We start from the raw sequence: 17,389 nt of genomic DNA, 5'->3' as shown, positions 1-17,389 counted from the left end.
ATCTGACTGGTACAGGAGGAGATTGTCCCTCCTTCCCCGGCAGAGCATCTGGTGGATTCGAACCGCGCGCCTCTGGGATTGTAGTTGCAGCTCCTTACCACTAGGCCACCAGAGCTCCCCTCTTTTGAATTTTTTTAAACTGTGATTTTAATTAAAGTTTATAGAAAGGTTGTGTTTTCATTCATTCATTGTTTCACATTTTCCTTCCCCCTCCCTGAGTTAAATTTACAATGCACCTCTTATTTCAGACTGTCGTCATACATATAATGCCTAATTATACATTCCCTTCAGACTATCCTTCCACTCCTCTGTACCAATGCAGTACTCATTATCTATCCACTCTTTTCTATCTATCTATCCTCCCTCCAATCCCCATGTTAGTCCTATTTTATAATAGCAGTATTAGTCCTTTTGTGACTGAGATATTTCATTCAGCATAATGTCTTCCAGGCTCACCCATGTGTAGTTTTAAAAGTTCAGTTAAAAAAAAAAGTTCAGTTTTTCAGTGTGGCATAATATTTCATTGCATGAATGTACCGGTTTTTCTATCCATTCATTTGTTGATGGGCACCTGGGCTGCTTCCATCTCTTTGCTATTGTGAATAACAAAACAATAAACATGGGTGTGCATACATGTGTTTGAGTTGCGGCTCTGGTTTCTTCAGGGTGTATTCCTAGTAGTGGAATTCCTGGGTCAAATGTTTTTTCTAGTTCCAACTTTTTTTTTATTATTATTAAATTTTGTTAGTTTTAGTGAACATTTACAGAGATTTTGGGTTTTCATTCATTCATTGTTGCACTATTTCCAACTTTTAAGAAAGCGCCAGACTGCCTTCCTAGTGGCTGTATGATTTTACATTCCCACCAGTAGGGAATAAGAGTTCTAATCTCTGCACAACCTCACCAGCTTTTGTTGTTTGCTGCCCTATTGTACCACCCATAGCACTTATGTTCTTTCTTTAGATCCTCCTTTATAAAGACAGAAAAACTCATGGAAAAGTTTTTTCCCTGCATAATCAAATACTGCTGAGTTTGACTTTTTAAAAAAACAAATCAACTTAAATAGGATATAAGGTGGTTCTCAGGTACAAAATTAAGATACACAGTCAAGTAAGTATTGAAGCCATTTGTCCTCTTGCCTGTCTCCTGGTCCCCTCTCTCTAACAGCCACCGTCACAGCTTCAATGCACATATAAATAGTCATGTGTGTGGGTAGCACACAGATACATTGTTTTGCATCTTTCTCTTGTCACTGAACTACTCAGCTTGAAGACTATTCCCACATTGTTCCTTTTTATGCCTGCTTAGTATTCCACTCTATGGCTGTCTATAATTTAACTGATTGGCTCTTACATTGACTTTAACTTTTGGTTATCCAAAGAATGCTGCAATGAATGCCCCTGCATATGTTATTTCACAAATCTAAGATCATATATATGTATAATAAATTCCTAGGTGTGAAATCGCTGGGATGATGCACAAGTGTATTTGAAGTTCTGCAGTCACTGGCCAAATGGCCTCTCCAGTGGTCACAATTTAGAGGTTTCAAAATACAATTCCTCTGTACCAGAAGCTGCATTTCAGAACAATCTGCAGATCCTAAGAAGGCTCTCAAGGAATCTTGAGATCATATTTTTGTCAGTCTGAGATTAGTAACCCTGTGGTGGCATGACAGGGTGAGGCAAGAGTCACTCCCTTCCTCTTGAGGGAGGAAACCATCGGGAGAGCCTCAAGGCAGAGAGTGTAGCACAGAAGCCTCAAGACCCCAGTCTGGGGCCTGGAAGTCCTTGGGAAGTGCTACTTACATTCTCCAGGGTGCCAAGATCTGGTTTGTGCCAAGTTTCAATTTTAATCAGAAAGTCTTCTTTCATGTACTCATTCTGGAAAGGAAAGATGAAATGCCTTAGAGTTACCACGTTCACACTGAGAGAATAACCACCTCCCGTTACTGGCAGTCAGTCGGCGGCCTTGGCTGTCTCACAATCACAATGAACCTTCCAGGGCATGTCTTACCTTCTGCATTCCAGTCTGTGAGGACTGTACTAGTGTCACCCTCATTTCAAAGATGAGGAAAGCTAGGTCAAAGGGTTTAGTGATTTGTCAAAAGCCATAGAGGTAATAAATGAAAAGTTTGTCAAAGGCCACAGAAGTAACAAATGAATGCCAAAACCAGACCTCAAATACAGGTCTGTCTGGTTCCTTCTACTCCCCTTTTGCTGTGGCTGGAAACACTCTTCTTGGAATTTAACCTCTCTGTGTGCTGTCAAGTCAGAACTAACCTATAGCTGACCACCAGCAGGTTTTCAGAGGCTGTAAACGGCATGGGAGGAGATTGCCAGAGGACTGATCAAATTAACACTTAAGCAGGAATTACTATCCCAGATACCAACCACATTTCCTAGCAGGAAATAAAGCACTCGGATAAGGATGCTGAAAGGGTACAGAAGGGGTACTGACAGGGGCTGTTCATGGAAAAGAAACCTTGATGACTTTACAAGTCAAAGGTCAGTGCTGACTGGGATCAAAAGATGCTCAAGTGTGAAAGGTCAGCTGACTGAAGTCCTGTGTAACCCTGGGAAAGCAGGACCTGGGAGGCACAGGGGAGGGCTCAAGCCTTTGTGTACATCTGCAACCCTGTGCAAGGACAGTGGGGTCTTAACTGCTGCACTTTGAGGGTGTAATGTTAATTAACGCTGCCGAAAGCAAGAGGCCATCACACCCATGAACACATTCCTCACTAAGGCTAAAAGAATAAAGCACCAGTAATTCCAAAATACACCCCAAACTAAGAATATTCAGAATCCTCAAGGACAGCCCTGTTTTATTTTTCTACAAATCTTCTACAATTCCAATCCCATTGAAAATACTTACTGTAATAACTGCTCCAAGGCAAAGACATGGAAAGAAGAGAAATAAAGATTAGTGAGAATGAAAAAAAGAAAAAAATCTCTGCTCCCTCCCCCAAGTGACCAGGAATAGCAGAATTCCCCCTTCTCTGGAGTTTATTCTAGGCACCTCCAAGCCCCAAAAGGCAAGGACTCAGCAACTCTCATTGATGCAAATGCCTCAAAAGACTAAATCTAGAATTTAATTAAAGTGATGCCACTGTCTGCTTCTCTGGATTAATTCCAGCCGGGCTGGGAAAGGGACAGCTCTGCCGAGTGGAAACACTGTGATCCACCCCTCCACTGTCAGAGCATCACTGGGCCCCGTGAACAGGGTGGGGCATTTCAGGCCAGGCTGTGTATCTGCCCTCCACATCCTTCTTCGCATTGTAACCAAACCTCTCACCCTTGGCACTCCTGCTCATTGTAACAAGACCCCCTCGGAAAGAGCACTTCAATTATTTATCAGAGAAAATGACTGTGGCTCTTATATCACTGGGGACAGACAAACTCTCCTCCTGACAACAGCCCAGTTCATGCCATATCATGTGAATTTAGGGACCATCTCCATTTCCAATAAATGTCATACTGCTGAGCCTGGAAAAAATACGGGTCAGACAGTCAAATTCCAAAACTGAAACTAGGTCATTTCTGAGGTTGAAATGAAGAAAAGGTGAAATATAAAGGCTAATATCCACCATCTACAGGAATGACCCAAGATGATGACAATAATTTCTCTCACATTCAACAAAATATATTTGTCAGTCATTGCTAGATAAAGAACGCTATCAAATGGCTTCTATCTCAAGAACTGTCCTCTCAGGGAGCTCTGGTGGCGGGCAGTGTGGTCCCAAGAGAGCTGAGCTGCTAACACATAGACTTCACCTCTGAGAGTCACAATCCACCACGGGTTCCAAGGGGAAAAGATGGGCAATCTCCTTTGGTTGTGCTTTACAGCCTCGAAAAGCCAATGGAAGGTCACTGTGAACTAGAACCCACTCAACAACAGCTGACCACGTTCTTGCCTTAAATAAAATCATGTTAACAAAAAATATCAAATGATGGGTATGTTGTTGTTGGATATGTTGAGTGGGTTCCAACTCAGTGACTTTATGTACAACAGAACAAAGCACTTTCTGGTTTCTGGGCCATCTTTATTATCATTACTAGGTTTGAGGCCTACTATTGGTCACTTCAACCACGCATCTTTTGAGAGTCTTCCTCTTTTTTGCTAATACTAGTTTATAAAATACTCACCATTTTTTGCTCCTAAGGAACGCTCAAGGGTTGCACCTATTCTAAGACAGAATTTTTCATTCTTTTGGCAGTCCATGGTATGAATATTCAACATTCTTTGCCAACACAACAATTCAAAGGCATCAATTCTTCTTTGATCTTCTTTACTCCTTGTGTAGTTTTGTTTTTACATGCATTAAGACAACTGAAAATATCATGCATGATCAAGTACACATTGGTCCCTCAAGGTGACATATAAATATTGTATGTAACACTTTAAAGAGATCGTTTGCAGCAAGTTTGCTCAATGGAATACATCATTTGATTTCTTCACCACTGCTTCTAAGGGCATTGATTGTGGGCCTGAGTAATATGAAATCCTTGACAACTTATATTAATTCTCCTTTTAGCATACTGCTTAGTGTTTCAGTTGTGAGGACTTTTGTGTTAAGCTGAGGTGTAATCCACACTGAAGGCTATTGTCCTTGATCTTAATCATGCACTTACATGATGTCTTCTATACTTTCAAGCAAGCAAGATTGTGTCATCTGCACCATGTAGGTTATTGATGAGTATTCCTAATCCTGATGTCATGTTCTTCTTCACATTGCCTAATTTCCCATATTATTTGCTCAGACACAGAATGAATAAAGTATGGTGAAAAGGCAGAACTCAGACACACATCTTTCCTGATTTTAAACCATACAATATCTTCTTGCTCTGTTCAAACAACTGCCTTTTGGTCTATGTATATGGACATTAATTATATGTCTGAAACTTTCCTTCACCATATTAATCAACTGTACATTTGCCAAGATTCACACAGTCAAAGCATCTGAGTAGTCAATAAAATACAAGTAACATCTTTCTGGGATCTTTTGCTCTTAGTCAAGATCAATCTGACATCAGCAATAATATCCTTCCTTTCACATCCTCTTCTGAATCTGGCTTGAATATCTGGCATTTCCCTATGGATGAACTGCTGCAACTATTTTTAAAATATTTTCAGCAAAATTTTATCTACATGGAATATTAATAATATTATTTGATATTTTCTGCATTCTATCTGATCACCTTTCTTTTGAACAGGGACAAATACAGATTTCTTCCAGTCAGTTGGCCAGGCAGCTGTCTACCAGATTTCTTGACACTTGTAGAGTTGCATCCATTTGTTGATCTATTCTGTCACTTCCTAGAGCTGTGCTTTCGACAATGTCTTCAATGCATCTTTCACTTCTTCCTTCCATACATTCAGTTCTGGATCACACACTACTTAGCTCCTAAAATGGTTGAACATCAGCTGATTTTGTGTGTCTTAATAAAACATTATTCAATATAGCTTTTCTAGTTGTTGCCTTTAGCTTTCACTACATGGTTGAACTGTTGTTATTTTTATGTGCTGTCAATTAAGAACCAACTCACTGCTGATTTTCCAGTGGGTTTTCAGAGGCTGTAAATAACATGAGAGGAGACTGTACATCTTTCTCCTGCAGAATGACTGATGATGGATTAGAACTACTTGTCTTTGGGCTGAAAGAGCAACTCCTTACCACTAGGTGACCAGAAGAGCTCCTTTACAGCTGGGTAGCAGGACTGAACAAATCTGGGGTGTTTGTGAACCCATCAAGGGGACTGGATAGCTTTTTAATAATGTAAGTAGCATCGTTGGGGTGAGAACATGCAAATAATGCCTGTAGACTACACATGAAGAAATGCTCCAAATCACTGGCAGTAAGAGAGATGCAAATCAAAACCACAATGAGGTATTATCTCACTCCAGTAAGAGTGACAAGTTTAACAGGGCAGCAAGTAATAGATGTTGAAGAGGATATGGCAAGAAAGGAACTCTTATACATTGTTGGTGGGATTGTAAAATGGTGAAACCATTCTGGAAGGCAGTTTGGTGCTTCCTCAAAAAGATGAACATAGAAATTCCGTATGACCCAGCTATTCCACTATTTGGAATATACCCTTAGAATATGAGAACTGAGGCACAAACCGAGATTTATACACCAACGTACACAGCAGAATTATTCACCATTGCAAGAACATGGAAACAGCCCAAATGCCAACCACAAATGAATGGATTGAGAAATTATGGTACATTCACATAATGGAATACTATGGAGCATGCAGGATCAATAACTTTGTAAATTATTACCTAACTTGGGAGGGGCTGAAGAGCATTATCCTGAGTGAACTAACTCAGTCCCACTAGGATAAATATTGTGTAAGACCATTACTATAGAAGGAGTATAAGGATCTAGGAGGGATGGGAGAGGCTGGAAGCAGAGTGATGTGGATGTGCAGGGGGAAGGGAGGATTAATCATTGAGTTGCACAATTTGATGGGTGGAGGGTGAGGGAAACTGAAAGAATTTGTTCAAATTTGTATTAGAATTTTGTAAATAAATTAGTGGGAAAAAAATAATGAGGGGATTGGTCATTTTTGCCATTCTATTAGGCTTAAACAGAACAGGTTTAGAGGTAGAAAATGGAAAGAACGTGCAATAGCTTCTGTGGGCCAGAGACTCCTGTGCTGGATGGAGACTCAGACCAGAGTAGAAGTAGCACAGGTGGTGAAGAATCAGAGACTGGTATGAGACAGAGATGAACTATAACCGCCACCTCATGGATCCAGAGCTGAGGGCTTATGTATAGACAAAGTGGCAGGGGTGAGGGAGTAGGAAGTGGGAGATCGCCATGGCACGCAGAGCTAAAACAGCTCTAAAACAGCAACACTGGCAGATCCTCAAGGCTGGGTCCAGTAAGCTGAAAGTTATAGGGAGTCCTATCTTCAAGTGTACCTGGGAAGAAGCTGTCCTGACTAAAGAATTGTATCCTGAGTGTTGCTGACCTAAATTGTAACCTGTCATTTTCCCAATAAGCCCCATAATAATGAGTACTGCCTGTGAGTTTTCCGTGGCCATAGCAATGGATTAATGAACCTAATAGTATAGTGACGAGAGCCGTGGGAGGAATAGACGGAGTTAGGATTGACAGGAGTAGGTGCAGAAGCATGGAGAGTATGTCTGGCCTCATAGGAATCAGTTTTGTGCAGCTGATACTATTGATGGAGACTCCTCCCTGTTTTTGGAATTCGCTGAAGTCAGCTGCCACCATCCCCAAGCCCTTCACATTGTATAATCTTTTCAGCTCTTTTTGATTTTTTCCTGTATTTCATCCATAGAATCCTTCTTCAATATTGTAACTCTAAACCTGAACTGTTTTCTTCATTTCTTTCAAGTTGAGAAATGCTGAATGTGTTTCCTTTTGATTTTCTAACTCCAGGTTTTTGCACATTTCATCATAATACTTTATATTCTTGCGTGATCCTTTGAAAACTTCTGTTATTTTATAATTTTTCCATTCACTTTAGTTATTCTAAGTTCAAGAGCAAGTCTTTTTGCTGTGGCTTCTCTATACCCTACAGTAAGTTTCAGAATTTTCTTACATACATTCTAGTCTTTTCTTTCTTTGTAGTCTTTTTAATAAGTTTCGCTTTCTTAATTGATGATATCCTTAATGTAATCATGTAATAGCATGAATCAGAAAGAAGTCCAAAGAGGCCAAAAGGGGAGATCTCCAGGTATTTGGCCAATTTGGTTTTGGGTTCCTGAGAGGTACAGTTAACACAGATACTACCCAAAAGGTTGGAGGTTCAAGTGTGTCTATGAGGACCTTGTGAAAAAGGACTGACCATCAAGTGATCTACATAAATCAGTCTTTGAAAAGCCTCAGGAGCCCAGTTCTACTCAGACACACATGGAGTCATGGGGAGTCAGAGTCAATTTGAGGGAGATGGAATTGGGTTTCATAAATTTTATTTTTGGTCTGATGACACCAGTTACTAAGGTTCTCGAATTATTCTGAGTTCACAATCATCAGTCTGTGTTCATGTTCTTCAAGCAACCATCTCCCTCTTTTTAAAATTTTTATTAAACCACCTCTAATTTGGTTCTGTATGATCAGAAAGTATTAATTAATGAACACAAAAGTCTGATCGACTTAATTATGTATTTTTCATTGTAAGTCAACACATGGCATTCTGATTTCATTTCCATGTAAAAGTGTGCACAAGAAAAAATCATTTTAAACCAGCAAAGAGAAAAAAAAAATCTGATTTCATTAGTAATTTTATATTTCAGTATCATTTCATTGACTGCCATTTAGGAGTTTTATACAAGGCCCTGAGCAGTCCACTTTGACAAATGAGTTCTTTTAATCTACCTATGAGGATGATGACCCTCCCTGGCCTTTACTGCTAATCTAGACGTGCAAAAACCCTTCCTCAAACCTTCTCTAGACTCTAGGTTTCTCAAAACACATTGCATGCATTTACAGCATCCCCTTTTTCTTCAGATCACAACTCTAGTTAAACTGAAGGCTTGGGAAGCCCTCTGCAGTAGAATAAAGGCTGTCCAGGTGAGACAATTACAAAGTACTTTAAAACAAAGGTGCAGTGATACTGCAACCAAGGATTAAGGTTAGGGGGATAAGTGGAAGAAAAAGGTACAGAATCACTCTTCTCTTTCCATTTTTATTCAAGGACCAACCCTAATCTCACCACCTCCTGTTCTGACCAACTCATCATCTTAAGGAAGAAAAAACCAATGTGAGAAGATACAAAGAAGTGACAGATAATCAGTAGGGCATTTCAAATCCATTTTCCCTCTCTCAGAGTAAGGTTACCCATGGCTCAATTCAGACTCATAGCAATTTTATAAAATGGACAAAACAGAAGTGTTTCACAAAATTTTTATGACACATCTCTCTTGTGGAGTAGGATGAGTTTGAACCAATGACCCTTTTGGTGAACAGGTGAGCTCTTAATTGCTGTGCCACAAGGCCTTCTCAGAATAAGGTTAGATCTTTCCCAAAGGTATGGGGGATTTTATTTCATACTGTCCTCCATCTCACCTCAAACTCCAATTTCCTTAGGTCAAACAAAAATGTCTGAACACACCACCTCTTCCTCATCAGTGCCCAGGTTTTCCAGGCCTGTTTCTTTTTTTTTTAATTTCTTTTATTTTTAGTGTGTGTGTGTGTGTGTGTGTGTGTGTACACCGTCAAATCAGATTTGACTGGTACAGGAGGAGATGGTTCCTCCTTTTCCAGCAAAGCATCTGGTAGATTTGAACCGCACACCTCTGGGACTGCAGTGCAGCTTCTTGCCACTAGGCCACCAGAGCTCGCCCCAGGCCTGTTTCTATCTTATTTTAATAAAAGGGCAGCGTCTAACTGAGAAGATCTAAAATTCAACATATTCCTTCATATGAAGCGGGGCTCAGACTGAGAGCTCAACATTCACTTACAAAATCAAACTTTTCTGTATCTTTTCTTCATGGACTATGTAGAAAGTATAATAATTTTTTTTTAGGTGAAGGGTCAGGACAATGTGAAATAGTATTTGCTGTGTAAAAAAAAGCCCAGGTCAACAGTGGCACACTCTCTTCTCCCCAGGACTACCCAGAGAAAAGTGGCATCTCAGTTGGCACAAGGTCTGCACCCAGAGCCCTGCCCCAGGAATGGAGACGTTCACCCTATCTGTTTGCCTCCTCTATGCCAAGCTGGCTAAGGTTCTTACAACGCATGCTCAGTACACACTCCTCTTAGACATCAAGAAAATTCACCTTTGGCCTTAGATTAGACACACCTAGACAAATGACACACTATTAAGAAAGGGTGCACACGCCTTGTTTCTAAGAATTTAACATTTCCTGCCTGATGCTTAAGAAGTAGTGGTGTTTGCCTTTTTAACTACAGCAATAAAACACACTCCTTCCCCAGGGCCTACCAATGACTGTTCATCTCCAGAGTCAAGGAACCTTTGTGTGGCCATGAAGGACAGGAAAGAGCCTTGTGTTCTAGACGTCAGTCATTCCTAAAGTCCACAGGATAAGGATCATATAGGTAGAGCATTTCCATCAGGTGCCATCACAAAAACAAAACAAAAAGCCCTGACAGCAACGCCCTCCTGGGTTTCCTAGGCTGTAAATCTGAAAAGTAAGAGACCATCCATATTTCTCTGACAAAGGCATTGGTAGATACTAACTACTGGGGATGCAATCAATGCCTTTTGGTTAGCAGTGTAACATGCTACAGACTGTGCCAATTAAAGGAGTGCCAAACCAAAATAAACCATCCTAACTGAGCCCAATTCTCAGTGACTCGACAAGACAGAGCAGGACTGCCCCATATAGTTGCCTAGATCATACATCTTTAAAGAAGCATTTTTTTTCCTGTGGCTGACAGGTTCAAACCACCAACTTCTTGTTAGCAGCAGATTCATAAACCACTGCACCACTAGGGCTCTTGGTAACGTCACATCCCAATTAATGAAATAATACAAGTAAGCAGAATGGAGGTTGCTGGAAAACCAGTCCCTCCTAACAGTCAAGTTCCAGAGGACCTCCAAGGACCCCTCTGAGACATGGATCAATCAGACTGACATCTACTCCTAGGTGCCTTTGAGATCTAGGAATCTTAGAGAGCTAGGAAATCTGAACTAATCAAACAGGCTCCAGAATGTCTAGACTAGAACAAAAATTCTACACAGAAACTCAAATCTTTCCTTTTCTTTTCAGAAAATCAATGTAAAAAATTGGCCAGGATTAAGAAATTAATTCTACCCTCCACACCCTACAACTCTTGAACAATGCCCGTTCAGTGTAAGCCTGGGCTCAGAGCTCTCAGGAGTCCTACGGGCTTTACTCCTTAAGAACATGCCATGCTCAATATTTTGCGCAAGCGCACACACGTGATATATTTGGGAATAACTATGATCCTTTGTCTTAAAAATTGTCATATTTCAACTTTCCTCAACAACAGCTGCTTTCTCTTGTTCAGGTCTAGCCTTTTCCAGGCCAGAAGGTCTGGCCTTTTCCAGGCCAGAAGGTCACCCCACAGGCTTTTCTTATGGCTGCCTCTCAAGAGTCCCTGGATCTCAGCACTGCTCTTCAACCCAAACACGAACAGAACATACTAACACAGAAATATTCCTATCTACTGGGGGAACTGTTTTAAAAAGACCACAACAAATTAACAATGGATATATGTAGCTATTAATTAAAAAAAACACACCAAAACAACCAAACCTACCTAGTGACATAGAAAATGTTCTCTCCTGAATAAAAATGAGTAATTTAGTATGATTTCAATTTTGTCTTAAAAATGTATATAACTATATATATGCACACATACAGAAAAAGACTACATAAAAATGCAATAAATCTTAGTGGAAGAATTTCTGATTATTCTTTTCTATTTTTATATATTTGTAAATTGCAAGCAGAGAACATTACTTTTGCAATCAGCAAACACACTTCAAATGATCACACTATTCCCAAATAAGAGGGGTTCTAGGCTACCTTAGGCCATGACAACATGATAGTGCCCATTCAGGTGGCTGCCAGCTCTGCTGTGGACAGTAACACAACTGGCCTGATGGGAGAGCACTAAGGCCACCAGAGCTCCCTAGACTTACTCTAGAAAGAATATGGAACCCAAAGTCCTGAATCACCCAGCCCCCGACATTCTTAACTACACTTCTGGTTCATGTGGAGTCCCAATCTCTAGCTTCTACTCAGGTCTGCACTCACCAGTTCTGCAGTAGGGATAAGCATTCCATGCTTTTTCATGTATATTCAGGGCTCCCTCTGGGGCCAGCATTCGAACAAACGTCGGCACCTTGCTATAGTGAGAAAAAGGAGTTATAAAGAGAAATGGAGAAGAGCAGAAGATAACAATAGGCTTTTTTCTATCACACTCTTTAGGCCATAATTCTAACTTCTTCCATGAAGCGTTAGCAAGCTTCCACGATATAAGCAGGTTACTCTTTTTCTTCTTTATATGTACTTTTCATTAAAAAATTTTTACTGTGTGAAGGTTTAAAAATCCTATTAATTTTTCAATCAATCATTCATTCATACACATTTTGTTTTATAACACTAATTACAACTGATAAATGGAACTAATTAAGTATAATGTATAATTAATCCTTCATTATATATTGTCTTTCCCTTCACTCAGCTTCTCTATCCTTACTCCCCTCTTTGTCCATTCTATGTGTGTGTTCACATGCCCTCAGTCTTTTATTATAATAATAGTGCTCTTATACCATAACTTTCCTTCTGTGACAAATTTCTGTCACTCAGCATAATTTAGGCAGGTTAGTCTGGGATGTAAAGGCTCACTAGTCAGAGCCTCACATCCTAGCTCAGTAGTTTAGTAACATCCACCCACACATCCTACCAGCTTCTAAGAACCAAGACCTCCAGGCTACCTGCTCTGGCTCCCACAGAAGGATAAATAAAAAAGATATCTCCAAGAAAAATACCAATATAGGTTTACAGACTGGCGTGACTGGCTAAGTGGGACACAAGATGATCTGATCTGCTTTCATATGTTTGGTGAAATCAGGGGACATGAGAGCCAGATGCCTTCTAGGAAAAAATATTTTCTACTCTTCATACCTCAGGTTACAAAACTAAATGTACATTAAGAGGTGTAATGAAAGAACATATATTCCGCACACTTGATTTTTAAATGGCAACTTATATAGGCTTTAGCAGATTCTAACCATCTGTCTCATCAGCTGTCTCATCAAGCCAAAGAAGAGAGTATAACCCCAATAAGAGCCCATTCAGAGCATCTCCTCAGCGATTTAGTCATTCAATGTTCAGTCACTCAACATTCATTCAAGTGGGTATGTCTATACATTCGGGATACCAGGATACATACAGAAAACGAACATATATGGCATTGCCCTCAAGGACTTTACAGTCTAGTGAGAGTACAACTAACCAGGCACATGCTGTAAGTGTGTGCCAGGAGAGGTGAACAGTACATCTTGAGAGCATGGGGGGAAGTGTGGCAGACTGTGGAAGCTCCTCAGGAAATAAGTGTAGAATAAATAAGACAAAGGATCGGAGAAGTTCAGTTCAGGGTCGGGTGGGAGACAGAGAATGGCAAGAGCACACACCAAGAGAGAGGAAGTCAAAGATGATCTGGTATGTAATGACAGAGTATGTACTGTAACATGAGGGCCAAGGAAAGCCATCTATGGCTCTTGTGCTGGGGAATGATATCTCTGTCTTCTAGCCAGAGCCTGTGAAGCTGAGTGGAAGGGAGACCGATTAAGAGCTGCTACAGTGATCCACCATTTGTCTATCACTTTGCCATACTCTGGTGGCTTTTGTGTTGCTGTGATGCTGTATGCCATGTCACTGGTATTTCAAATATCAACAGGGTCACCCATGGTGGACAGGTTTCAACAGTGCTTCCAGATTAGGAAGCAAGACTGGCCCTTTCCTTCTGAAATAGCAGACCATGGAAAAACCTATGGTTAATGGAAGAACACTGATACTGGCAGATGGGCCTCTCAGGTTGAAAGGCACTCAAAATACTACTGAGGAAAAGCTGCCTCCTCAAAGTCAAGTCTATTGCAATGACATGAATGGAGAAAAGCTTTCAGACCTTCATTTGCTGAAATGTTAAAACTCAAGATAAAACAGCTGCAAATATCCATTAGTAACTGGAACACGGGACATATAAAGTATGAATGTAAGAAAACTAGAAGTTGTAAAAAATGAAATAGAATGCATAAAGCTGTGAAAAGTAAAGAGCAAAAGAGGAAGACCCTCAATGAGATGGACAGAAAATGACTACAATAATGGGCTTGGGCATGAAGGAGATTGTGATGATGGCACAGGAAAGCGCCAAAGTTCAGATTTGTTGTTCATAGGGTCACTCTGAGTCATAGCTGACTTGATGGCGCCTAACAGCAGTAATCTATGCAAGAACTGATGGAGAGAAATGGGAATATCAGAAATAGCAGGGAGATGGAATCACTATCATTTGACTTTACCTGAGGAAAAACAAAGTGGTGAGGTGCCCTGTTTTTGATTTGGGCAGCACGATGACAACCACATTAAATCTTTGTCCTTACAAAGAGGTGGCTGTGACAGTCACAGCACTGCAGGCTTTTCTCCTCTTACAGTTAGGGTTTTTGGTGTTTAAGAAAGAGTTGGAGTTGGGGAATCTGTTCAAAGTTCACACCCTCTCTTCTAAGAAAGATAGAGTACAAAGATAGGCCACAAAGCACATTCTTTGCCACTTTGACTGGATAACTGACTCTTGAGAAATTATCTCTTTCTAACATACAAATACACTGTGGGGAAGGCATATTGTGAATGGCATGTTAATCTTAATCAACTATTAATTCCTCAGTCAGGACTGTCAGTCAACTCAGAGGTGGGATGGAGGGGGAAGAATAGAGAAAGAGTGCACTGACAAGGAAGAGATTCCTCCTCCACACACAGTGCTGCTTCCTCCACCACAGAGTGCTGCTTTCCCCTGACTCCTGCAGTCACAAAAGCTGGACACCTCTGGGTTAACATTTTACATCACCAGAGCAGCAAACTGCATTACATCAGGAATTTCACCACATGAGAATAAAAGTGGTTTTAGTTCAATTTGTTGTTGTTGTTGTGTGCCACCAAGTCGGAATCGACTCAGAGCTGACCCTCCAGCTGATTTACAGAGGTAGTAAACTGCCATGGGAGGAGATTACCCATCCTTCTCTAGCAAAGCAGTTGGTGGATTCAAACCATGCGCTTTGGGGATTGAAGTGTAGCTTCTTACCACTAGACCACCAGAGCTCTCTATTTTTTAGTTCAATTTAGTGACCAGTAATTAAGAGTCAAGTTTATGCTGTTCAGGTCTGGATAATTTTTAAACTAGCTTGGTTTTGCTGCTTTCAAAATCCGTAGGAGTCAATTCCTAACTGACTGAGATACTACTATTTTGGTTAGATTCAGTAAGTTTGTGTGGTTTGCTACAGATTTTGGTATACAAATCAGTTCAAGCTTTGTCTGAATTACTTAGGCATTTGAACCAAAGAAAATTACTAATCTCTCTCTTATAGCTGATTCATTGTATCTACCAGAATTTTAAAAAGATACACTTACTACAGATTGACACAAATTTATCAAGATTTATGCAAAAGGATTTTTACTCCAGTACAATTTGTAAACATCTGAAAAGGAATATTAAAATACTATGTGTATGAGGAGGGAGATATATTGATAGTTAAAAACTATTAATATGAAAAGGAACAAAATAGCAAGTAAAAGAATAGTATGATTCCATCTATGAAAAATTTTAATAAAGGAAATTGACATGTACTGATATACACATTTATTTATGTGTGTATATGTGTATGCACAGGCAATGGAAAGATCCATAAAATACCAATCCCCGGGAGCTCTGGTGGCCTAGTGGCAAGACGCAGCACTGCAACCCAGAGGTATGCGGTTCAAATCCACCAGATGCTCTGCTGGAGAAGGAGGGAGCAATTTCCTCCTGTACCAGTAAGATCTGATTTGACAGTACACATAAAAATAATACAATAAAAATTAAAAAAAAAAAACACCCAATCCCCATGACCTTTGAGTACTGGCAGCCTGGTGGGGCATGTATTACTTTTATAATTTAAAATAATAAAACAAAACTAACATAGTACTACTACCTACACCCACTCTCACAGGTAAAATAACTTGAGCAACCAGATAATAACCTGGAAGTAGCCCTAATTATCCGCTATCTCCACTTCAAACCAGGCCACCTTTGAGCGCTGCTGCCAGAGTGACATACCTCTGTAAGTGGTAGATCTTGTGTGTGTACTGGCCTTTCTCGCCATCCTTCTCATAGGGCTCATTCACCAGAACTTCCACACCTTCGCCACCACCTGTTTCATTCTTACTGGCCTCAGCCACAGAATATAGCTGCCCCACTTGGTACTACAGGAGCAGAAACAAAGAGTTATTCGAGTTATTCTCAACGTAATCTTCTCAACAGTTATCCATAATCCAGTTTGGGTAACTGTTTAATTTAATTACTCTGGGACTCACTCGTTTAGAAGCTCATTCTGGAGTTTTATACTGGGCCTTACCCAAGTGCTGAGAATGCTGCCCTGTGGCCTTTCTTTATCACTTACGTTTCTTTTCATCCATCCCACATTTCCATCATTCAACAAAGCTTACTGGCAACACAGAGACAGGGGAACAAATATACTTAATTTCACACATCCAAAAATATTCATCACAGAATCCAGGGTAGCTTTTGCCTGGGGCTGGTTTCTGATAGTAAGGTCCCAAAGCAGCATCTGGGTTGGTTGCTAGAAGTCTCTTTATCTAATATAGTTAAACAGATCTGACGATATGCTGAAGAACAGATAGGAAAATCTGAGTTGTTTGCCCAGTGTTTTTGAGAACTCTTCAACCTTTGCTGCAAACTGCCTCATCCATTCATCTTTTTTCCCCTTTTTTAAGTCCCTCTTCATCCTGAAAAGCTCAGAGTCCTACTGGCAATGAAACTTTCTGGTACTTTCCAGATTCCTGGTAAAGCTGAAGTTAATGCACTCAACTCCTGTAGTGTAAAAATGAACAGGACAGGAGGCCTTGCCTCTCCTGTCCAGAGTCATCCAGTAAGTGCTACCGAGATTGAGCGAGCGCCGGCGTCCCGGGCCTGGTCAGAGGGCACTGGTCCTTCTAGCCTTCTTCTCCCGTGACTCCCGGGCTCCTGGTACCCTGTGTTCTGACCTCCCTCTTTCCTGGCCAAGATGTTCCTGGTGGGTCTGACAGGGGGCATTGCCTCGGGCAAGAGCTCTGTGGCCCAGGTGTTCCAGCAGCTGGGCTGTGCAGTGATTGACATGGACAAGAGTGCCCGGTATGTGGTCCAGCCAGGATACCCCGCCCACCAGCGCATCGTGGAGGCCTTCGGTCCAGGAGTGTTGCTGGAGAATGGTGAAATCAACCGCAAGGTTCTGGGAGACCTGATCTTTAAGCAGGCTGATCTACGGCGGCTGCTCAACACCATCACCCACCCCGAGATTCGCAAGGAGATGATGAAGGAGACCTTCAGGTACTTCCTCCAGGGGAACCGCTATGTGATTCTGGATGTGCCCCTGCTCTTTGAGACCAAGAATCTGCTCAAGTACATGAAGCACACAGTGGTGGTGTACTGTGACCAAGACACACAGCTGAAGCGACTCATGAAGCGGAACAGTCTGACCCGTGAGGACGCCGAGGCCAGCATCTCGGCCCAGCTGCCTCTGGAGGACAAGGTCCACATGGCCCGCCATGTTTTGGACAACTCCGGGGAGTGGAGTGCCACCAGAGGCCAAGTCGTCCTCCTGCACATGGAGCTGGAGCGCTCCCTAGAGTACCTGCCCCTGCGGCTCGGGGTTGTCACAGGCCTTCTCGGTGT

At 41.2% G+C, this 17,389-nt stretch overlaps 1 protein-coding gene and 1 pseudogene across 1 annotated transcript; one reads left to right on the top strand and one right to left on the bottom strand.

Annotated features, from left to right (window-relative positions):
* Positions 1-1,805: 1,805 nt before the first annotated feature.
* LOC102876475 (phosphatidylinositol transfer protein alpha isoform-like) lies at positions 1,806-16,130 on the bottom strand (the record flags this gene model as incomplete). The annotated part of the gene is made up of 5 exons (XM_006903435.1): positions 16,119-16,130; positions 15,776-15,921; positions 11,722-11,813; positions 2,872-2,879; positions 1,806-1,880 (listed from the first exon to the last, which is right to left on the bottom strand). Coding segments are annotated over exons 1-5 (333 nt in total), but the record flags the coding sequence as incomplete, so codon positions are not given.
* Positions 16,131-16,742: 612 nt separating this feature from the next.
* LOC102876069 lies at positions 16,743-17,376 on the top strand (annotated as a pseudogene).
* Positions 17,377-17,389: the final 13 nt, after the last annotated feature.

This window comes from Elephantulus edwardii, unplaced genomic scaffold (assembly GCF_000299155.1).
Source record: "Elephantulus edwardii isolate Elephantulus edwardi_28Jun2011 unplaced genomic scaffold, EleEdw1.0 scaffold00882, whole genome shotgun sequence".
Lineage (NCBI taxonomy): Eukaryota > Metazoa > Chordata > Mammalia > Macroscelidea > Macroscelididae > Elephantulus > Elephantulus edwardii.
Note: the sequence above shows the minus strand (reverse complement) of the source record. Positions and strands in the feature narration are given on the sequence as shown.